Raw genomic sequence first — 24,276 nt, 5'->3', positions numbered from 1 at the left:
TTTTGAAGCTTTTTTGTTGAAGTATAGCCACTCTTAGGTCTGTGATCGAGTGACCAGAGAGATTGAAGTGTTCTCCAACTGGTTTTTGAATGTTATAATTCTTGACGTCTGATTTGTGTCCATTCATTCTTTTACGTAGAGACTGTCCAGTTTGGCCAATGTACATGGCAGAGGGGCATTGCTGGCACATGATGGCATATATCACATTGGTAGATGCGCAGGTGAAGGAGCTCTGATAGTGTGGCTGATGTGATTAGGCCCTATGATGGTATCCCCTGAATAGATATGTGGACAGAGTTGGCAACGGGCTTTGTTGCAAGGATAGGTTCCTGGGTTAGTGGCTCTGTGTGTGGTGTGTGGTTGCTGGTGAGTATTTGCTTCAGATTGGGGGCTGTCTGTAAGCAAGGACTGGTCTGTCTCCCAAGATCTGAGAGAGCGATGGCTCGTCCTTCAGGATAGGTTGTAGATCCTTGATGATGCGTTGGAGGGGTTTTAGTTGGGGGCTGAAGGTGATGGCTAGTGGCGTTCTGTTGTTTTCTTTGTTGGGCCTGTCCTGTAGTAGGTGACTTCTGGGTACTCTTCTGGCTCTGTCAATCTGTTTCTTCACTTCAGCAGGTGGGTACTGTACTTGTAGGTGTTTGTCTCTGTCTGAGGGGTTGGAGCAAATGCGGTTATATCGTAGCGCTTGGCTGTAGACAATTGATCGAGTGGTATGATCTGGATGAAAGCTAGAGGCATGTAGGTTAGGAATAGCGGTCAGTAGGTTTCCGATATAGGGTGGTGTTTATGTGACCATCGATTATTAGCACCGTAGTGTCCAGGAAGTGGATCTCTTGTGTGGCCTGGTCCAGGCTGAGGTTGATGGTGGGATGGAAATTGTTGAAATCATGGTGGAATTCCTCAAGAGCTTCTTTTCCATGGGTCCAGATGATGAAGAGTCATCAATGTAGCGCAAGTAGAGTAGGGGCATTAGGGAACGAGAGCTGAGGAAGCGTTGTTCTAAGTCAGCCATAAAAATGTTGGCATACTGTGGGGCCATGCGGGTACCCATCGCAGTGCCGCTGATTTGAAGGTATACATTGTCACCAAATGTGAAATAGTTATGGGTCAGGACAAAGTCACAAAGTTCTGCCACCAGGTTAGCCGTGACAGTATCGGGGATACTGTTCCTGACGGCTTGTAGTCCATCTTTGTGTGGAATGTTGGTGTAGAGGGCTTCTACATCCATAGTGGCTAGGATGGTGTTTTTAGGAAGATCACCAATGGACTGTAGTTTCCTCAGGAAATCGGTGGTGTCTCGAAGATAGCTGGGAGTGCTGGTAACGAAGGGCCTGAGGAGGGAGTCTACATAGCCAGACAATCCTGCTGTCAGGGTGCCAATGCCTGAGATGATGGGGCGTCCAGGATTTCCAGGTTTATGGATCTTGGGTAGCAGATAGAATACCCCAGGTCCTGGCTCCAGGGGTGTGTCTGTGCGGATTTGTTCTTGTGCTTTTTCAGGGAGTTTCTTGAGCAAATGCTGTAGTTTCTTTTGGTAACTCTCAGTGGGATCAGAGGGTAATGGCTTGTAGAAAGTGGTGTTGGAGAGCTGCCTAGTAGCCTCTTGTTCATACTCTGACCTATTCATGATGACGACAGCACCTCCTTTGTCAGCCTTTTTGATTATGATGTCAGAGTTGTTTCTGAGGCTGTGGATGGCACTGTGTTCTGCATGGCTGAGGTTATGGGGTAAGCGATGCTGCTTTTCCACAATTTCAGCTCGTGCATGTCGGCGGAAGCAGTCTATGTAGAAATCCAGGCTGCTGTTTCGACCTTCAGGAGGAGTCCACCTAGAATCCTTCTTTTTGTAGTGTTGGCAGGAAGGTCTCTGTGGATTAATATGTTGGTCAGAGGTGTGTTGGAAATATTCCTTGAGTCTGAGACGTCGAAAATAGGATTCTAGGTCACCACAGAACTGTATCATGTTCGTGGGGGTGGAGGGGCAAAAGGAGAGGCCCCGAGATAGGACAGATTCTTCCGCTGGGCTAGAGTATAGTTGGATAGATTAACAATATTGCTGGGTGGGTTACGGGAACCATTGTTGTGGCCCCTTGTGGCATATAGTAGTTTAGATAGCTTAGTGTCCTTTTTCTTTTGTAGAGAATCAAAGTGTGTTTTGTAAATGGCTTGTCTAGTTTTTGTAAAGTCCAGCCACGAGGAAGTTTGTGTGGAAGGTTGGTTCTTTATGAGAGTATCCAGTTTTGAGAGCTCATTCTTAATCTTTCCCTGTTTGCTGTAGAGGATGTTGATCAGGTGGTTCCGCAGTTTCCTTGAGAGTGTGTGGCACAGTCCTTTCGGTATGATGTCCATCTGTTTGCATTTGGAGAGGAAGATGATGTCTGTCTGTATCTGTGCGAGTTTTTTCATGAAGTTGACAGATTTCCACTCTATACGGCTAAATTCGTGCCTTGCATAATCACAGGTTTCAGAGTAGCAGCGTGTTAGTCTGTATTCTCAAAAAGAAAAGGAGTACTTGTGGCACCTTAGAGACTAACAAATTTATTAGAGCATAAGCTTTCGTGAGCTACAGCTCACTTCATCGGATGCATTTGGTGGAAAAAAACAGAGGAGAGACATGTTCTCTGTGTGTGTGTATATAAATCTCTACTCTGTTTTTTCCACCAAATGCATCCGATGAAGTGAGCTGTAGCTCACGAAAGCTTATGCTCTAATAAATTTGTTAGTCTCTAAGGTGCCACAAGTACTCCTTTTCTTTTTGAGAATACAGACTAACACGGCTGCTACTCTGAAACCTGTGATTATGCAAGGCACTGAATTTAGCCGTATAGAGTGGAAATCTGTCAACTTCATGAAAAAACTCGCACAGATACAGACAGACATCATCTTCCTCTCCAAATGCAAACAGATGGACATCATACCGAAAGGACTGTGCCACACACTCTCAAGGAAACTGCGGAACCACCTGATCAACATCCTCTACAGCAAACAGGGAAAGATTAAGAATGAGCTCTCAAAACTGGATACTCTCATAAAGAACCAACCTTCCACACAAACTTCCTCGTGGCTGGACTTTACAAAAACTAGACAAGCCATTTACAAAACACACTTTGATTCTCTACAAAAGAAAAAGGACACTAAGCTATCTAAACTACTATATGCCACAAGGGGCCACAACAATGGTTCCCGTAACCCACCCAGCAATATTGTTAATCTATCCAACTATACTCTTAGCCCAGCGGAAGAATCTGTCCTATCTCGGGGCCTCTCCTTTTGCCCCTCCACCCCACGAACATGATACAGTTCTGTGGTGACCTAGAATCCTATTTTCGACGTCTCAGACTCAAGGAATATTTCCAACACACCTCTGACCAACATATTAATCCACAGAGACCTTCCTGCCAACACTACAAAAAGAAGGATTCTAGGTGGACTCCTCCTGAAGGTCGAAACAGCAGCCTGGATTTCTACATAGACTGCTTCCGCCGACATGCACGAGCTGAAATTGTGGAAAAGCAGCATCGCTTACCCCATAACCTCAGCCATGCAGAACACAGTGCCATCCACAGCCTCAGAAACAACTCTGACATCATAATCAAAAAGGCTGACAAAGGAGGTGCTGTCGTCATCATGAATAGGTCAGAGTATGAACAAGAGGCTACTAGGCAGCTCTCCAACACCACTTTCTACAAGCCATTACCCTCTGATCCCACTGAGAGTTACCAAAAGAAACTACAGCATTTGCTCAAGAAACTCCCTGAAAAAGCACAAGAACAAATCCGCACAGACACACCCCTGGAGCCAGGACCTGGGGTATTCTATCTGCTACCCAAGATCCATAAACCTGGAAATCCTGGACGCCCCATCATCTCAGGCATTGGCACCCTGACAGCAGGATTGTCTGGCTATGTAGACTCCCTCCTCAGGCCCTTCGTTACCAGCACTCCCAGCTATCTTCGAGACACCACCGATTTCCTGAGGAAACTACAGTCCATTGGTGATCTTCCTAAAAACACCATCCTAGCCACTATGGATGTAGAAGCCCTCTACACCAACATTCCACACAAAGATGGACTACAAGCCGTCAGGAACAGTATCCCCGATACTGTCACGGCTAACCTGGTGGCAGAACTTTGTGACTTTGTCCTGACCCATAACTATTTCACATTTGGTGACAATGTATACCTTCAAATCAGCGGCACTGCGATGGGTACCCGCATGGCCCCACAGTATGCCAACATTTTTATGGCTGACTTAGAACAACGCTTCCTCAGCTCTCGTTCCCTAATGCCCCTACTCTACTTGCGCTACATTGATGACATCTTCATCATCTGGACCCATGGAAAAGAAGCTCTTGAGGAATTCCACCATGATTTCAACAATTTCCATCCCACCATCAACCTCAGCCTGGACCAGTCCACACAAGAGATCCACTTCCTGGACACTACGGTGCTAATAAGCGATGGTCACATAAACACCACCCTATATCGGAAACCTACTGACCGCTATTCCTACCTACATGCCTCTAGCTTTCATCCAGATCATACCACTCGATCCATTGTCTACAGCCAAGCGCTACGATATAACCGCATTTGCTCCAACCCCTCAGACAGAGACAAACACCTACAAGATCTCTATCATGCATTCCTACAACTACAGTACCCACCTGCTGAAGTGAAGAAACAGATTGACAGAGCCAGAAGAGTACCCAGAAGTCACCTACTACAGGACAGGCCCAACAAAGAAAACAACAGAACGCCACTAGCCATCACCTTCAGCCCCCAACTAAAACCCCTCCAACGCATCATCAAGGATCTACAACCTATCCTGAAGGACGAGCCATCGCTCTCTCAGATCTTGGGAGACAGACCAGTCCTTGCTTACAGACAGCCCCCCAATCTGAAGCAAATACTCACCAGCAACCACACACCACACAACAGAGCCACTAACCCAGGAACCTATCCTTGCAACAAAGCCCGTTGCCAACTCTGTCCACATATCTATTCAGGGGATACCATCATAGGGCCTAATCACATCAGCCACACTATCAGAGGCTCCTTCACCTGCGCATCTACCAATGTGATATATGCCATCATGTGCCAGCAATGCCCCTCTGCCATGTACATTGGCCAAACTGGACAGTCTCTACGTAAAAGAATGAATGGACACAAATCAGACGTCAAGAATTATAACATTCAAAAACCAGTTGGAGAACACTTCAATCTCTCTGGTCACTCGATCACAGACCTAAGAGTGGCTATACTTCAACAAAAAAGCTTCAAAAACAGACTCCAACGAGAGACTGCTGAATTGGAATTAATTTGCAAACTGGATACAATTAACTTAGGCTTGAATAGAGACTGGGAATGGATGAGTCATTACACAAAGTAAAACTATTTCCCCATGGTATTTCTCCCTCCCACCCCACCCCCCACTGTTCCTCTGATATTCTTGTTAACTGCTGGAATTAGCCTACCTGCTTGTCACCATGAAAGGTTTTCCTCCTTCCCCCCCCTGCTGTTGGTGATGGCTTATCTTAAGTGATCACTCTCCTTACAGTGTGTATGATAAACCCATTGTTTCATGTTCTCTGTGTGTGTGTATATAAATCTCTACTCTGTTTTTTCCACCAAATGCATCCGATGAAGTGAGCTGTAGCTCACGAAAGCTTATGCTCTAATAAATTTGTTAGTCTCTAAGGTGCCACAAGTACTCCTTTTCTTTTTATAATAAAAATGACATTTATCTTTTATTTGGAGTGAACATACTTGGATCCTGCTTCCATTTGCTGTTTCCTTCTATTAAATTTTCTTGTTAGTTGCTGTTTTCTGGTGACTTTCACGCAAAAGGGTAGATTAAGAACTTAAGGACAGCCATACTGAGTCAGACCAAAGGTCCATCAAGCCCAGTATCCTGTCCTCTGACAGTGGCCAATGGCAGGTGCCCCAAAGGGAATGAACAGACAGGTTATCATCAAGTGATCCATGCCCTGTCACCCAATCCCAGCTTCTGGCAAACAGAGGCTAGGGACACCATTCCTGACCATCCTGGCTAATAGCCATTGATGGACGTATCCTTCATGAATCTATTTAGCTCCCTTTTGAACCCATTATAGTACTGGCCTTCACAACACCCTCTGGCAAGGAGTTCCAGAGGTTGACAGTGTGCTTTAAACCTGCTACCTATTAATTTCATTTGATGGCCCCTTCTTCTTGTATTAAGAGAAGGAGTAAATAACACTTGCTTATTTACTTTCTCTATACCACTCATGATTTTATAGACCTCTAGCATATCCCACTTTAGTTGCCTCTTTTCCAAGTTGAAAAGTCCCAGTCTTCTAAATCTTCCCTCATATGGAAGCTGTTCCATACCCCTAATCAGTTTGTTGCTCTTTTCTGAACCTTTTTTCCAATTCCAAGATATCTTTTTTGAGATGGAGCAACCACATCTGCACGCATTATTCAAGTTGTGGGCATACCATGGATTTATATAGAAGCAATATGATATTTTCTCTCTTATTTATCCCTTTCTTAATGATTCCCAACATTCTGTTTGCTTTTTTGATGGCCCCTGCACATTGAGTGGATGATTTCGGAGAACTATCCACAATGACTCCAAGATTTCTCTCTCGAGTGGAAACAGCTAATTTAGACCCCATCATTGTATGTGTATAGTTAGGATTATATTTTCCAATGTGCATTACTTTGCATTTATCAACATTAAATTTCATCTGCTATTTTGTTGCTCAGTCACCCAGATTGTGACTTTAGATACAGTAGATAGCAAGGGGTGGTGCATAAAACTGCCCCATCCAGGAGACATTGCATCTCCAATGAGTCACAGTCATCCCCTGCTTCCTTGCTCCTGGGGATAGCTCCCCACACCCTGCAGGTAGTCAGCTACTCTGGGTATCAAGCAGTGGGGTGGAGCCTCTAAGGCAAGGCTTGGACCATTCCCCACTGTTCCCAGCAAGTAGCCTTGCCTACTTCTCTGCATCCAGACCCAAGGTTTGGGGAGCCTGTTGCTGGCACCAGGGGGCTACAACCCCTGAATGGATCTTTAATGGCTCCCAGTGGAGCAGATTACTGTCATACCAATTAAAAAGGTCCACAGTAATTATCTTGCATACACAACAGTGTATTTGAGAAAGAATTACACAAGCAGTAAAGTGTTACGTTAAGTACATAACTCCTATGTTAGACATTAAAGAACTATACAGTAAGAGCTATACATTCCTCTTAGCGAGCCTCTCTTTCACAAACATACCCAAACAGGCCCTGTGCTAGCCTCACACAGTTCCTGCTTGGCAAACAGAGGTGGTGGTTACCAATTCTAGGGATGACTTCTTCCCTCCAGGTCTGGTCTCCTCAGCCCTCTGGTCTGTCTCGGATTCCCTCAAGGCCAGGCTTCGGCTGCCTGGAAACCCCTCTGGTCACAGTCCTACTTGAACCCATGGAGCAGAGTTTTGGCTACTCTGTCTAGCAGCTTCTTCAAGCGTCAATTAAGGAATTCCCCAACAGTAATTTAATTTGCTTGATTTTTATACCCTTTCCTCAAAGGGGCCACATGTCTTAAAAGCGTGCCCAGGGGGCGTGTGGCTACTAATTTTTACCTGGTTAGTACTTTCGGAGGAGAGTGCAGAGCCGTGCCAACTGAACATTACCCCACATTCACTCCCTTATCAATCATTCACTTCAGCCCCCTGCATGATGTCCTCAAACAGGGTTGAGATGCCCCGGTCAGCCCATGCTTCACTCAAGATGTTCTACACATGTTGTTTGCTTTCAAGTGGACATATTTGCTGACCCAAAGATCAGTATTGATCACACACGCCGCATGGAGCCAGTCAGTTTCACCTCTGGCATCTGCCTAATGCTAAGAGAAGGATTCTGCTCCCAGAATCCTCTTTTGAAGTTCAGTCAAGTCAAGCCATGTTCTCACACCATTCATTCAGTACGGCCATACCAATTGGGCACCATCCCAACACCTGTCTAGAGGCAGAAGGGGGTTCGTGCATGCTTGACATGTGGTCTGGCTCATAAACAAGCCCAAAGTGAATAACCCAAAACACTGTACTGGTAATTAATTAAAATGTTTGCCAGCAACTTTTTGCTTGGGAGCCAGATTCTCAGTTACACTACAACCCCAACGTAAAGGGGATGTAAGTGTAATTTATGTGCATTTTAAGCCCCGTATACACTGCCAGAGCTATTTCCGTTGCGCTATGGATAGGTCTGCACTGCAATCAGAGGTCTGATTAAAGCGCAGGTAGGCACGGTTGCACTAGCTTTAATCAAGCTAGCACAGCTAAAAATAGCAGTGAAGTCATGGTGGCGTAGACCCCAGTCTGGGTTGTACAAGTCCACCCAGAAAGCTGGGTGTGTACTCGCATTCCTAGCCCGCACGGAAGCCTGTACCACCGTGTGTTCAGTGCTATAGCCATGCACCGTTACCCAGCTACAATCACACCTCTGACTGCAGTGTAGACATACTTTCGGTGTGAATGAGAGTCAGGCCTTCACAGTCCTTCCCGCACCAACCAAGCGGTATTAACTCACCATTGCTCAATAATTCTTTGGCTCTTTCATTCCCTCTCTCTGCTTCTTTTACTGCAGGTCACTTAACTGGTGGACCACAGAGTCATGTAATATGATCAATGGGACAGATGGAAGTGCTTTCCACCCATTGATAAGCACAGATGAAACAATTTATATCTTTTCTTCTGATTTCTGCAGGTAAGGAGAATAATTCCAAACGTAACATATCAAACTGTTCACACTGGATCCTTCTGAGATTTCAAATCTTTTTCCCTAATGTTATGTTTTACAAGCTCTTTTCCTTAAGTACATTTGTCCTTTATTAATTCACTCTAACAAGTAGGAGTGAGTTAACCCCTAAAAACCAAGTCACATCTGGTTAAAAATGAACTATTTGTGACAGAAGTAAAATGAAAATTTGAGTTAAATACTGAAATCTGCTGGATTCCCTCCCTCAGCAGGATGAGAGGAGACAGCACAAGCATGCTAAACAGACCTTATTTGAAACTTCTCTTTTCCTCTGTAAAATCCTCTCGCACTTCCTAGTTTACTAAAGATATTCCAGAATGCATCATTCCATGACATCACATCCACCATTAGACACATGCACACATACACAACTAATGAGATATGGAAGAGCCTGGGATTTTTCTCTTGTCATTCTACCTAGTATCCTCCTTCCTCCTAGGTTTCTCTGCCATTTGAAAACAAAATTGACATGACATTTTCTTTTTAAATCAGGAAAATAACCCCCATTAGATGAATCCACGCAATGTTGGGGGTTCAAGAATTGCCCTCTTTGGGGCCTGCTGGTACTGTCTCCCCCATCCATTCTTTTCATTGTCACTTTTGTGGTTGTGATATCTGTGGCTTAAACAGCTGCAGCACCACTGAAATCTTATGGCTGAAAAGATAATCCTGAGGACTTGAGAAACCCTTCTGAGGCATCTGTGCCCCAGACCTCCATTTAAAAAAAAAAAAAAAGCTCACCCTTTTCATGCAACACCACAACAAGGCGTATAGGACCTGATCCAAAGCTCATTGAAATTAGTGGAAAGGCTTCTGTTGATTTCAGTGGGCTTTGGATCAGGCCTGTAGCTTACTGTAAATCCAAATGGCATGCAGATGCCACTTTGAAGGCTATACAGCATAGGCTAGTAATTCCTTGTGTCTATAAATTCAGATTCTTGCTTTTCTTTCCCACAGATCTCTGTATATAACTTTTGATAGCTTTGTGAGCGTGTCTGGAATCCCTGCCTATCGGTTTGTGCCCCCTGAAAAGGTCTTTGCCAATATATCAGTGAACCCGGACAATGCAGGATTCTGTGTGCCAGCAGGAAACTGCCACGGCTCAGGGGTCCTGAATGTCAGCGTCTGCAAGCAAGGTATGTAGCCAAGGAATGTGGGAAATACTTCTGGGGCAGCACATTTTCACGTCTACCTGAAACACATTGGGGCAATTGGCTTGATCCTGTGGGGTACTGAGCACTCTCAATTCTACATGAAGTCATGGGGAGCTGAGAGAATCCAGCATCTTGCCGAATCAAGCTCAGTATCACCCACTATTATTAAAAGGCTACAGGAGTGAAGAAAACAGATCTGAAATAGCATTCCTGAAAGATGTCATCTGCTCAAGCTCTAATTTACATCATATAAAGACTGGAGTCAGAAGCACATCCTAGGAGTGGGACTGTAAAGTTAAAAGCAGTCACAGCCAATCATGCTCTGTGCAACACAGTCACTTCTTAGTGGGCAAAATTCACTACGGGGCCTATACACCACTTGACCCTGGTGTATAGGCCTCATGCTGGCTGGCTGTACTGGGTGAATTTCCCCTTGTCCATGTCCATGAAGATGGGGCACCTCTGCCCAGGTGACCCCTTATGGCCTCAAGGCAGCCCTGCCAGCTGCTCCTCACCTCCGGTTCCCCTTTTGGTTCCTCAGTAAACTCAAAAAGAGGCTTTTACAAATCCAGCAACAGCTTTCCTCAGGGTCTGGTTTATTAACTTACATTTCAAAAACTGAACACAAGAGCCTTAACTCCACCATTAAACTGGGCACAGCCCCAAACTCCTCTGGTTTTCAGGGTCTTCCCTGCTTTGGCAAGCTACTCCCAGCCCTTCCTAGCTGGAGCTGAGCCCTTCAGGCTCTGGCTTCCAGGCCCCAACCTTTCTCCCAGAAGTGCAGTGTGTGCTCACAGCATGGATGACACGAAGGGCTAGATCAGGGGTGGCCAACCTGAGCCTGAGAAGGAGCCAGAATTTACCAATGTATATTGCTAAAGAGCCACTGTAATACATCCTCCAGCAGCCCCCTCCTGCCCACTGGGAGCCTCGCCAATCAGCACCTCCCCCTCCCTCCCCACACCTCCCACCCGCTGCAATCAGCTGTTTTGCAGTGTGCAGGAGGCTCTGGTGGGAATGGGGGAGGAGCGAGGGCATGGCAGGCTCGGAGGAAGGGGCAGGGCCCTTGGGGGGGAAAGGGGTGGAGTGATGGCAGGACCTGGGGCAGAACAGGGGGTTGAGCAGTGAGCACCCCACAGCACTGGATTCTGGGAATTTTTGTTAGTGATGATGTTGTATTGAAAGTTGTTTCATGTTGTGTTTCATGGTGTGTGCGCGGTATCTTATTTCTGTTCCTGGCCACACTGATAGGCTGGCTGGGTGGGGATCTGATGCATTGTTCTCTTTAGAAAATAGTGTCTTCGCTGTTTTAAAATTCCAGGGGTCCCAATCCTTTTATCGGCTCCACATTTTTACCAAGCAGATGAGCAGTATATTAAGGACATACAGGGCATGCATCCCAGGAAGGAGGATCATGAAACATTTCTGGACATCAATCCTGTAAGTATGTGCTTCCCTTTGAAATGGCTTGCAGGGAATTTGATTCTCCCTCCACTAGATAAAGAGAATAAATGAAGGCAGCCACCTCCGGGTAGCAAATCTGCCCCACAGTGAAATGGGGGCATCACACAATACCAGACCCTGGAGAGAGACAACCAAGCTCTACCCAGAAAAGCAATACAAGAGCCTCAGTATTGATCTATGCACTTAGAGTGTTGCTAGAGCCAAGACTTCACCAAAGATATGGGCTTGTAGAATACACTCCCTATGCAAGGAAGGAAGGAAGATGCTAAGGCCTGATCCAGCTCCCATTGACTCAGAATTGAGTCCTTAAATCTTATTCCCTTAGGCATCCAGTTTATATATGATGTCATGAATGTGATGGGTGGATAATGGCAGGCCAGAGGGTTTCACAGTGTTTATTCTGGCTTCTTCCCTGGTCTGGCAATCTCCTCTCTAAGTCCTGTTCACTAGCCCTCTCCACCTCTTCAGCAGTAGCCTGGTTCATATGATGAACCCCAAGACTGACCTTTCTCCAGAGAAGGAAGGCAGAGAGACCACCCACCCCCCCCCCAGCAAGACCTCTTCAGAAAGGCACTTCCCACTCCAAGCCCCAGGACCAGTCTCTGTTCCAAGTTCCACAACTCTCAGTACCAGAAAGGATCAGTTTGCTTTAGCGATATCTCAAGCTTTCCCACCAACCCACCCACGCTAGGTAGCCTCCTCAAGGACAGGTTTTGACAGGAAGTTTTCCCTTTTTGTATGGGACGGGATTTCTTTTTGCTCAAGAAGGGTGGAGATTGTTCGTTTCCATGCAGCTGGTGTTTTCCATCATAGCCACTCGATAGCATTCCAAGAAAACCCCCTCCCTCTTCACTTGGCTCTCTTCCTTCTCACTTCCTGGCTCATAGAGCGACGAGCAGTCTGCGGGCTCCAGCTTTTGTCTCACGTTCACCAAAGCCATCACCCAGTTTCCCCTGAGAAAGTGAAATCTTCTCTGTCTACTTCAGGGCCAAAAAATCAGGAGACTGGAGACCAATCTTACGCCTCAAGAGGCTAAATCCATTCAGACTGCCCCAAAAGTTCAAGATGGAGGCTCTGCATTCATCCCTGGATGTCAGTAAGCCCAAGTAGTTGCTGGCCTTGGTCAAAGAGCTGTTAGCTGGGTTTACAGCTATTTTGCATCTCAGGGGAGTCACAAGGTAGCTGGGAGTTGACCGCCAAATCTGGCACAGCATTTTTATTATTACTGTATCTATTGATCCGTGGCTTTAAAAATCTACTCTTCTGTAAATCCATGCAACAGCGCAGTGGCCTGGAAGTGAAAATGTGAAGGCATACAGTGGAGAACAGAACAGTAAAAAAACAGAACGAGGGGAAAGAATAAAGGAATGACCAACATAATGATAGGGGGAAACAGTAATCTGACTCAGGATGCAGGGAGGTACAGTTTCCTTCTGCTTCAGCAAGGGCAGATCCTTTCCGAGCACTAGTGCACGTGCTGTTCGGAATCCAAACTCTTGGTGCCAGCGGGTTCCTGATTCCCCAATCCCTTATTACACAATTCTTTCTCAATGTGGGATTGACAGTCATATGAACTAACCGCTGCCCCACCAAAAAGAATTAAAGCTAAATTTTACCACCTCTACACTTAAAAAACTCTCCTTCCTCCAACACGCCAGACATTGCAGCATTTATGATGCAGTTGATTGATTATTATTATTATTGTAACTCGCAGAAGACTGTTTTGCACGGATCTTCTCAGAAGCAGTGCAGCCAGATTCATCACTCTATCTTGGGTTGTAGTAGCAATTTGTTTTATGGTTAAGGCACAAGGACTTTAGATTCAGTTCCCAGCTCCTCCACAGACTTCCTGTGTGACTTTGGCCCTATCAATTTAACCTCTCAGTGGGTCAGTTCTCCATCTGTAAAATGGGGCTAATAGCACTTTCTTTCTTCCACCCTTTGCCTTTCTTATCTGTTTACATTGGGACAGAGACTGTCTCTTAACTGTGTGTTTGTACTGTGCCTTACAGAATGGTGCCCCAGGCTTAGTTGGAGCTTCTAGGGACCCCATTAATACAGAGACTCTCAGGCTCTATAGTAATGAGAGTCATCTAAGTATCTGGATGGATGGATACAAATAAAAATAGTCCCCTTGCATGCATCTACCTAATTCTCCTGTAAAGAGATAGGAAACCAATCCAGTTCCATCTTAACTAGTAGATGTGGTGTTTTATCATCTTAAAAGCAACTCTTTCGCACTGTAAAAATTGGGCTGAAATCATACTTTTTAAAAAAAAATCATAATTTTTTTTACTCTAAAAGTTTCCCTTTCTTTCACAGTTGACGGGGATAGTTGTACAAGCAGCCAAAAGAATGCAGATCAATGTTCTTGTCAGAAAACTAGATGGATTTATGTAAGTATTCTCCTCTAGCAGTGGGGATTTCAGGGTTGCTTGCCTGACTTCATATTTGAAGTGACTTTGTCTGCAGAGTCCTTGGGGGAAATATTATTTGTAGATATAGTTCAATCCAATAGAATCTTACCTAGAAAATGACAGGGTAGTTCCTTCTTCTTGTTTCACATTCACAGTGGCAATTTGTAGTTATTTCAACAACCTGAAAACTCAGGTGTGAGCTGTCACAAGCTGCGGTGGCCCTGCTATGTTTTCTGAATATGTCTTTCAAACTGCGAAAGCCTAAATGTGAAACAAACACACTATGTGACGGAACTGAAACGTATTGGTGGCATGATTTCTGTGAAGTCAATAAAATAGATTCACACTGACTGAGGATCTGGCTGACTGTCCTTATGTTAGTTATAAGAGAGACACTGTCACAGGAATCCACGTGTACCCACACACAGACACGATTTCTGCCACAGCAAATGCCAAATACAGTCCCAGCTGATGAGGCCATATTGGTGTCCGAATGGTAGCAGGAGCTAGTTTAAAAACTTTACAGGAACTCCCATTCACTTTCAACTTGACACTTCAAAGTTCCCACACGAGTCTGTATGTACAAGGCACTTGAAAATATATAAAGGGTGGCATCTTATCTGCCCAGATCCCTTTGGGGGACTGGATCCTAACATAACATTTCCTCATATTTACTGTACTGCACTTTCTAGTGGTTAGAAGGTATTTCAATGAGAGACTTCCTATCTCAGCATTGCTGGCACCATTAACATAACTCCATTCTAATACCAGGCATCATATTAGCTGGTGTGCGTCTCTTATAACAGCATATGTATATTTCACAAATACATATAGCCTTCAACAACCACTCAGGTTGGTGTTCCCATTCCCTGGCAAACTTTCCATGAGGTCAGCTATTAATAAGCCTCTCCTGGATCCTTCCCCTCCCCCCCCCCAGGAAACCCCAGTATATTTTATTGCTTTAAAAACAAAGACTACATTCCAGTTTCTAGATCTTGATTCTTATCCTAATATGAGGGGAAGGTTAAAGTTTAAATAAAGATAAGAAGGGTCTAGAGTTTTCACATGAGAAAGTTTTCTCCCTTGATTGCTGTGTTCTAATCTGTCTGGACAAAGCTGAAATCATTGCCGAATCTGAGTGCTTTATTGTCTTTTTACACAGTGAAACAGGCAGTGTCAGAACATTGGTTTTCCCCGTGGTGCATGTAAATGAGGTAAATATTGTAAATGGTCTCCGTTGCAGTGTGTGCCTGTCTAGAAAGATGATACCACTGGGCCTGCAAAAAAGAGGGGAATGTGATATGTTTCTCCTAATTTTACACTAGCAGGGGGGTAGGAAATAGTTCTTTGTATAAAATTTCTGGTTGATCGTTGTCCTAGGTCCCAGTCCTGCAAACTCCCCTTCACGTGGGTACTCCTATTGACTTCAATGATACCTTTCATGGGCGTAAGAGCTACTGAGGGAAGAAGTTTGATGGATCAGGCCTTTAGTTTGTCAGACTTCCAGGGAGATGGGTCCCTGAATTCCTTGAATTTGTGATGCAGTCTTTGTAAAGTCTCCTTTATCTCTAGGAAGGAGCTTTAACTCACTGAGGATCTTCATTGTGGCCTGCAGCCATGTCCCTTCGTGCTCTGAACCTGAGAGGTCTCACAAATTAATGCCCAATCCTGCATATAGTTATAGCTGGGAGTAGTGCTTACAGTCTTGAGTCCCATTGACTTCAGTGAGACAACTCCTGGCAGCAAGCATGCCACCTGGCAACAACAGTTTGCAGGATCAGACTGTGAGTAAGGTCAAGCGAGGTCAGTACTTGAATGGGAGACCTCCAAGGAACATCTTAGCTATCGCAGGAAGTGTGCTGGTGATTGGTGAACCATTCCCTCTGGGGGGGGTGCTGGAAAGAAAGCACCTTCCCTCTGAAAATCCAGCCCTTTTTAAGGTGTCCCACAGTTGTGCACACAAAAGCATCAGTCATTTTTGAAAACACAGATCAGTGTATCCCTATAGCTTCTAAACTAGAGCTAGCAGTTCTAGTCCGAGGCAAGGCATATCAAAGAGTCATCATGGCAGAGGGGATGCTGCTGTTTCCTCTTATGCTTATTCTAAGTAAGAGAGAGGTATTGAAATGTATCATTTTTCTCTTTCTCAATGCTCCCCGCTCCTCCAGAGCGTTCTGATTGATGAAGCATCTGCCAAAAAACTGAAGAATGTTCTGTTCGAAGCCACGGTTGTAACCAGCATCCCCTTCATAATCATGGCATTAGGAATTATTTTGGGGATTTGTTTCATTGTGCTCGTATGCAGGCCCCCTGGAACAAAGGAAGAGGTTAGTAGCATCTGAAGTTGACCTTTCTTTCTCAGTGTTTATCTGTGTTTTATTTGTCTGTCATTGATTTTACCTTTTGGGTTCCCACAACATTTTTGCTTTTTGTTTTTGTTGCAAATGCTCTTTCCAGGTTAGAGAAGTGTTAATAGACCCAGAGTAAGTGCACCCAAACAAAGCTATGCAGCCAGTTTAAGATACATGGTAAGGTGGGTGAATATAAATATTTTGTTTTGTTCCTAATTCCTTTGCTAGCTACAAACACTTGTTGTAAAAAGAAGCCTGTCTAGTGAACTCTGAAGGGTAAGATCCAAAAAACCCACATATTTGATTGACATTTTGAGCCCTGTTCAATTTGATAGTTGCCTTTTGAGGAAAAAGTATTAAATTTTCAGGTTCTCTTGTAATACTTTGGGCTGGTTCTAGGCCCAGTTTTCTTCCCAAACCAACTGAAGGCCAAATCAGCATCTAAACTAACAGCCCAATTCTGAACACCCAGAAACTACAAACGAATTCAGATTCGTATCCTAGCTTTGCCACTTGAGCCATTCAACAATACTGTCCCCCTCAGAGAACTGAAAATCACTCCATAATGCACAACCTTAACTTTGACCTTACCATATTTAATCCTTCAATGGCATTATAATCTTACAACCTGAGCATCTCCACATGTCAGTATACCTGATACAAAGACGATACAAAGTGGATCAGCTCCTCCAAATTACTTCTCAAGCGCACAAACTTATGCTATAAATGCACATTATGACTTTAAAAAAAACCCTAACACTGATCAATTGTACAAATCAGTACCATACACAGATAATAATGTTCTATATGTGTATTCTGATCTGTTATATTAAAAAATTGGCATTAAGGTTGTCAGTGCTGTCAAAGATTGTGAGCTAAAACTTCACCCTACTTCAGCAGTCCCGTATGGATGCTAAACTATGGACATCTTTGTGATCTGAGACAGGGTACCCTAGTAGGCTTTTTCCACTTCTAGCTGCTGTTGCTCTAGGACAGTCTTGCTTTTTGTGTATTTTGCTTTCTAAACAGGTTCTTGCAGCTGCACGAAAAAGCACACGCAACCTGCATCCTGAATTCACACCCAAACCGTGCGTGTGCTGTTTCTCAGTTTGTAAGGACCTGGGCATGCTTATTAGTTAGCCTTGTGGTGGTTGTTTTTTGGCAAGATCTCAAGAGAGAGACCTGTGTCATCTTTCTGCAGCCTGACAGACTTTCCTCAAATGTTGACTGCTCCCACTTGGAAACTTTTGCTTCATTCTTGCACCCTGCTCAGCTTTTTGGCAATGGATGTTTTAACGACTCTGGTCCTGGTTCCTTTATGGGAGAGGCGGATCCTGTTTCTCCTGAGCACCTGAGTTTCTTTTTCCCTTCCCTGTCTGGTTGGCAGGCTCTGCCCGAGAGCCTAGCAGCAGACCTATGGGCTCCGGCCAAGGCCTCATCCCAACCCCAGCAAGATCAGTCACAGCCACGTTTCTCAGGCTTTCCTTGGCACCAGAGAAGTAACAAAAAACAGTGGAAAGTTTGAATTTCATGTTTCTCACAGAGACTATGCTTTTTCCTGCAAACCATGAAATCGGGGATGGCCAAGAAAATCATACAGCCCAAGTTATACCCCCTTGTATTGCACCAGTTCTTTTCCGTCCCTCGTGTTTATGGCCTTAAACTATTTGTAGACTATTATCATGCCGCTGACCCCACCCCTCAATTGTCATTTAGCAAAGCTCAATATATTTAACTCTTTAAATCTTTCCTCTAAATCTGTCTCTCCCGCCCCGTATCATTTTTGTTGTTCCTCTCTGAACTCCTTCCAGTCTGTCATTAACATTCTAGGTTCCCAGAGGTGGTTCCAGCCACATGCAGAGGAGCTCTCACCTCCCTGCTCTGTGACTCAATATGTTTGCAGACGCAGCCCAAGATTGGCCTTTAACTCTGCAGTCGTATTACCGTGCCCTCTGTCGCCCATAAGTCTCCAGCATTACTGCTTCCCAGGATTCTCCCTCCCGTTGAGTGTGATTATTTTTCCCAAGATGCATTATCTTGCATTTTTCCAAGATTTCCTGCCTTTGACCCTGCCCCTCCATAGGTCCCTTTTAATTATGCCTGTCTCCACTGGCGCAGATAACTCCTCCCAGTGTAATCTCGTCAATATGCTTGTTCACGTCGCCTTCCAGCATCATCATGGAGGATGTTAAATAAGCCTTTCCCTAACACTGATCACTGTGTCACCCCCTAAACATCTCTGAGAAATGCAGAAAGCATGTGCCTGCTGCACATTCCCTAGGATGATGCAGCACGCTCTCCTCTTCATGGCTGGTCAACACTTGCCCATGCAGAGAAGAGGGGGGCATGCCCTTTTCTCCTCTCCAGCCCCTTTGGGGCAGCTTTCCCAATGGGAGCCCTATGAGGAACAATCCATGTGTTCACAGTAGAGCATATGCTGCAGTTGTGTTGGTCCTGGCATAGGGTGAGCAAAATTGGGGTGGCTTCTTGCATCATCCCCCTTGAATATCTATGTAAAGACCACGCACAATCTGCCCCATGGAGCTTTTTTGCCTTAATAGTAGTTTCTGTATAGCACAAGGGAAGGAATTTGGAATTAGGGGGTAATAAAAACCAGGATCATTCTTCTTTGCTGCTTTGAAACTCAGTCTTACATTTGCTGTCCTCCAGCTCCACATTGTCTAACACACTGCAGTTAACTTTTCTGCTTTGCCATTTTGTATTTCAGAGTACTGAAGAGGAAAGGGCTCCGCTCATCAAGACATCCTAATATTCTTTTTTCCCCCTTCCCATGTGAGCTTGGTGAATAAACTATGCAAGTTGATCTAATACCGAATACTACCCGGCACTCAGCGCTGCCTGAAAACCCACTATGCTAATTATGATTATTTGTAGTACAGGGATGAAAAAAGCTAAAATGCTAATGAACGAGGAAACTGTTCTTCTCAGCTGCTAAGTAAGTTTTAAAGCCAGATATTAAAATGACTTGAGATCCTGCTTTATTAACTAGTGTTTAATATTCCTAGTGCTGTTGAAAGCCATAAAAGCACAGAACCACTATATCAGTGAGAGTATAATACCCTGATTCATGTATTAGAATTACGTGGGGTAAACTTCGTAAAAGGACTTTAGTAATGTGGGCTCCTAAGTCCCTTTTGAAAATGGAACTTAGGCATGTTTGAAAATATTGCCCTGGGTCTAATTTTGTCTCTTGTGTAGAGTACACTTGGTTTCTTATTAACAGAGTATGACTGGATCATTTTAGTAGTTACCCATCATGCCTTTTACCTCCAAAATTGTTTTGTGAATCTAAGCCAAATTGTAAGTGAGGCCTATTTAGTCATATCTAGTTTTCAGTTAAGAAGCCAAGTACTTCATAGCACATTTTCGTACAGCACCTTGATCTGCCCAGTATTGTTTGAAATCCCATTGTGTGGTATTAATAAAATGCCCTGGCAAGTTTTTAATTTTTAATTATTTTTTACACTGGAAAACAAAGGGTTGGTTAGCTGAGAGTACAATAGAGCGTTCTCCTTTTTCCTGTGTCAGTGTCTCACAAAATATCTAGTGTGTGGAGCACTGTAAAGGCAGATGTTGCAAGTGTATTTGTAATTGCATTAAACATTTAGGAAATCTACAGACCTTCTATGTTGAGGTATGTTTGGAACATTAAGCAAAGCAGCATAAACTTTTTTTTTTTTAAATACTGGTAGTTTAAAATATAAGGGTACCTTTTTTCCCTCAGTGATGGCAATATATTTCCATCAAATAGTCAGTGAAAAATTGAGACATACTTTTTTGACTGGCTGAACACTCATGCATAGGGTGTTAGCCTATCAATTGTTCAGCAATCCAGAACATTTTGGGCTGTCCCAGTCAGAAAAGTTCATTATTATCACTATTATTATTTATTATCTGTATTACTGTAGCACCTAGGAGCACTAGTCCTGGACCAGCGCCCCATTGTGCTATGGTCTATAGATTTGTACCAGTTACAGAAGGCTAGAGATACTGGTATTGCACCAGGCTGACTTCTTTAGCGGACAGGCTCCTCTTATGCAAGCCAGAACCAACCAAATAAGCATCCAAATTCAGGCATCTACCGCGCTGCAGATAAGGATAAGGGCTCCTGTACGTAATGGAGCTCCCAACCCATCGTGATCTGCAAGTGTGTTCCCCATGAGTGAGAGACTCAGGCTAGCCAACTACAGCCATTGATCTCAAGGGATTTGCTCTGCTGTAATGTCTCCATTTAACCTCATGAGAGGAAACTGTCCAGCCTCTGATTTTGCCAGGATGAAAATAATGCCATGTGAAAACCCTTGTGGGTGAGGGGGTTTGGAACTCCGCCCTACTTTTACCCCAAATGTTGTTCTGAGGGAGAGGATAATCTTCCTTTGCCACATATGTAGATTCCAGTTATAGATACCTCCTCCCCATCACCCCAGTCTTTGAGTCCCAGGGCCCCTTTATTTCTTTCCTGGGCTGACCTCTGGAATAAACCGACCAGCTAAGGAAAACCCCAATAGCTTTGGCCCAGGGTCCCTTTTAAATTCTTTCTTGTATTCGGAAGGGGGCAGCTATAGAATGCCCAGTGCTGCTGGTGAAAGGCTACATCCCCCTCAGATTAAGTGCCAGCCTTCCTTAGCTAGGGAAACTGAGTCAGTAGCTGCAAAGCCTGTGTTCTGTTCGTGGGCCATTTGCTTATTGCAGTACGTTATGCTAAATCAGGAACTCCAAATCACCTTTCTGTCTCAGTTTTTATGTTGTACAGTTCAGATCATTGTATGATCCACATTGAAATATAGCACCTTGTGTAAAAGAATTATCTGTCCACAACAGCAGTAACCTACAAATCATCTACAAAGCCTAAGGTATTTTCTGAGGAAGTCATTTTGACAAGGCCTCACAGGATGAAATTCCTGCTAGCGCAGAGGACTAGCAGAGGGACTACACACTGCTTAAGCCCTGCTGCAAAATACCAATCCTCATGCCACTGTCCAGACCAAGTATTTGTGGACTCAGCTGAGAAGTCAGGAACAGGTTTTGTCCCAAGGACTCAACTGATATGCAGGATCCTCTGCACTGGGGTGAATTTTAATCCCAACATATCAATTTTAAAATGTTACATTCTGCTTATTGGGTCAGATCCTTAGCTGATGTAAATCAATGGAGCGCCATCAAAGTCAGTGATGTTATGCCAATTTACACCTATTCAGGATCTGGCTCATTATTCCTTTCCATTTATTAATTTAGCTGAACTCTTCAGATGTCTGAATTACTGTGTCTAGATGTTTATGCGTATATGATACCGCAGATTAAGCTGCTGCTTGGTTTTGTTGCTTCATTGTTCCAATGTTTCCATTCTCTACCTTGCCCTGAAGAATTTCCCCCCCAAGGAACATTTTGTATCTTAAATCTCCACTAGACCATAGGGAAAAGGTCTTATCTGTTTAATATACAGGAAAAGTGGTTATTTTAATAAACGTTTCCACTTTATTTTTTTGCATGGTCCTGCTGTTACGTTCATTCCTGTACAGCTGTCCTGTTTAGCAGAACCTTCTAATTTCCAGTGTGCAGCTGGAAATCTGTTAAATGTCATGCAAAGTGACTTTCATCAGGTTTTAAAACACGTGCATGTCAGTTAGCGGTGAGCACTGTGGGCAAAATGCAAACAAAATCACATTTAGTACCTTATATACACAGGCTTTTAGTCCAGGAATATCTAATTCTTCCTGGAACTTCTCAGCTGCTAACTCACATGTACGAAATATAGTACGTTCTGTTTTATGAGCAGGATGTTCCAAAGCGCTCAGCAGTGGCCTAACGCTGCTCCCACTGAAGTCAATGGGAGCAGGCTTAGGTCAACACCAAACACGTTTTAAAATCCCATATGTTAGATACAAATAGACGCATAGATAGTAAGCAGTTTGGAGAAGGGTGTGTGCATTTCTATGTAAGGCAAGAGCAAAAATGTCTACAGAGTTAAAACCTAAAACCCCATTCAAGCAAGATGCATGATACAATTTTAGAGAGTTTTATTTCCTTTTAGTTTTGTGAAACCAGTACATTGCAGTTTGATACCTCTTAATGGCGCATTCCACCCCCTCTCTCAATGCAGCACCTACAAAAGTCAAATATACCTGTGGGAGAGCCATTTTATTGGATGCCAGACCTTCCAGCTGTGTTTTATAAAGGGTTATTACCAGTAGTTAAACTTTTTTTTATGCTGTTTTCCTTAATGTTCCAAACATACCTCAACACAGAAGGTCTGTAGATTTCCTAAATGTTTAATGCAATTATAAATACAGTATATTTGATACGCAGGGGCAGTTATCCTTGACAGGCCTTTGCATTGTTTCTTTGTAAACTGTGCCCTGGATACCTTAAAAATTCAGAATCCCATTTGTTCATCTTTCTCAGCATTCTTTAACATTTAAAGAAACACTACAAAGAATATCATTCTCCTCTGGATGCCCACATGCAACTCACAATAGCAGCTAATTAACACTGAAAGGCAGCACAGTCTAGTGATTAGAGCCCAAGGCTGGTTGTCAGGACATCAAAGTTGTAATCTGTAGGGTTATTAACATTTTTATTTATATATATTCACACACACCGTCCAGAGGTGTTGTGGGGATGAATTAATATTTGTAAAGTGCCATGGGCTTGATCCTTCAAAGGACAGCTTACTTCACTGTAAGTCAGACACTCAGCACCTTGCAGGAGTGCTAAGATCACTGTATGATAGTTCCTTGTATACCGTGACAGTTCCTTATATACCTATTATTAATAAGAATTACTTGTGCCTGAATCCAGGGAAGATTTTCCATCTATAACTCTTCTGTTCAGCTGTTCTGTAAAGCATTGTTTGTTCCACACAGTGGAAGTGATTCCATGCAGCATTAGATACTTTTTTAATTATTGAAGACTCACGGGAGATAATTGTCAACTGTTGTTTGTTGATGGATTTTGTATTTGTTTTCCTGAGGATGACTGTTAAAGAGGAGACACTCATAGCGATGATTAGTATGTTTGTACACGTGATTCACTTGCTGTGACTCTAGCAATTTTTGTTTCCACTATTAATGCAGATCAGGTGTTGCATTAATAAAAGTTAATGTTTCTATAAAAAGTGTGATGAACTTGGTATTTTCTTTCACTATACAACTTCTGTGTTTATATCTGTGTATATCTGGTGCCTTTTGAAATAAAACAGTTCATAGCCAAAATTTTCAAACCTAGTTTTTTGGCTCTGAAATCCATATTCAGGCACCTAAAAAAGTGACCTTATTTTGAAAAGTGCTGAGCATCCAGCAGCTCCCACTGACGTCAATGGGAGTAGTGGACACTCGTCACTTTTAAAAGTCAGGACACTGATTTAGGTGCCTGAATATGGATTTAGGAACCTAACCATAGGCATCTGAGGGGGATTGTTGCCGGAATGCTCAGCATTGGTCCAACTCTGCTCTCATTTTGAAGTCAAAACGGCCCCTAACCAATGTTCCTCTAATTTTTGACAGGCTGTGTGCGCAAAAAATTGCTTCTGTGCACATTGTTGTGCTTCTGTGCAAATTTTTGTGCATGCGGTTTTTCGCTGTGTGCACAGGGTTTAGGATCTGTGTGCACATGCGCACCGCTTAGGGGGAACAGTGCCCCTAACTCTAATGGGAGAAGGGTTGGGATGACACTGAAAGAGAGAAAAGTAAAGCTGCTTGTATCTCAGTGGAACATGGCTGTGAGACATTTATTACACTCATAGAGAGCTGGGATTGCAAAATAAGGATTATGTAAATTTCCAGGGAGGTGCTGTGATTTAGAATATTGATACCTTTACTGATAGTTTCTCACTATTTTGTTCCATAGAGAGGCAGATTCACAAAGGGCAATACAGTGAGTTGGATGTCTGTAGTTAGTGGGAACCACCAGACACAAGAGCCTACTGTTTGAAAAAGTGTCCACTGATTTTGGGTGCCTCATTATTTGGTACCCAAGTTGAGATGCCTGGGGGCCCCATTTCAAAGATACTGAGCCCCCACCATTCCAGTTGACCTCAATGGGACTGCTAATGCTTGGCACCTCTGAAGAGTAGGCTGTAAGTGGCTCA

The 24,276-nt window shown here is 43.9% G+C and overlaps 1 protein-coding gene across 3 annotated transcripts in view; it reads left to right on the top strand.

The window, feature by feature from the left end:
• SCARB2 (scavenger receptor class B member 2) overlaps window positions 1–23,178 on the top strand; it is a 43,469-nt gene extending 20,291 nt beyond the window's left edge. Inside the window, exons 6-13 of one of the 3 annotated variants that reach the window (XM_038399435.2) lie at window positions 8,613–8,732; window positions 9,741–9,919; window positions 11,259–11,377; window positions 13,724–13,797; window positions 14,981–15,032; window positions 15,987–16,145; window positions 16,276–16,346; window positions 18,898–23,178. In XM_038399435.2, the coding sequence (XP_038255363.1) occupies window positions 8,613–8,732; window positions 9,741–9,919; window positions 11,259–11,377; window positions 13,724–13,797; window positions 14,981–15,032; window positions 15,987–16,145; window positions 16,276–16,305 (733 nt within the window). In that variant the 3' untranslated portion in view covers window positions 16,306–16,346; window positions 18,898–23,178. Of the gene's footprint in view, window positions 1–8,612; window positions 8,733–9,740; window positions 9,920–11,258; window positions 11,378–13,723; window positions 13,798–14,980; window positions 15,033–15,986; window positions 16,146–16,275; window positions 16,352–18,897 lie in introns of all 3 variants that reach the window. The other 2 variants (XM_038399434.2, XM_038399433.2) reach the window with 2 other exon arrangements.
• The last annotated feature ends 1,098 nt before the right edge of the window (window positions 23,179–24,276 follow it).

Source organism: Dermochelys coriacea, chromosome 4 (assembly GCF_009764565.3).
Source record: "Dermochelys coriacea isolate rDerCor1 chromosome 4, rDerCor1.pri.v4, whole genome shotgun sequence".
NCBI classification, from domain to species: Eukaryota; Metazoa; Chordata; order Testudines; family Dermochelyidae; genus Dermochelys; species Dermochelys coriacea.
The sequence above is the reverse complement of the archived record's forward strand: the minus strand, read 5'-3'. Positions and strand labels throughout refer to the sequence as shown.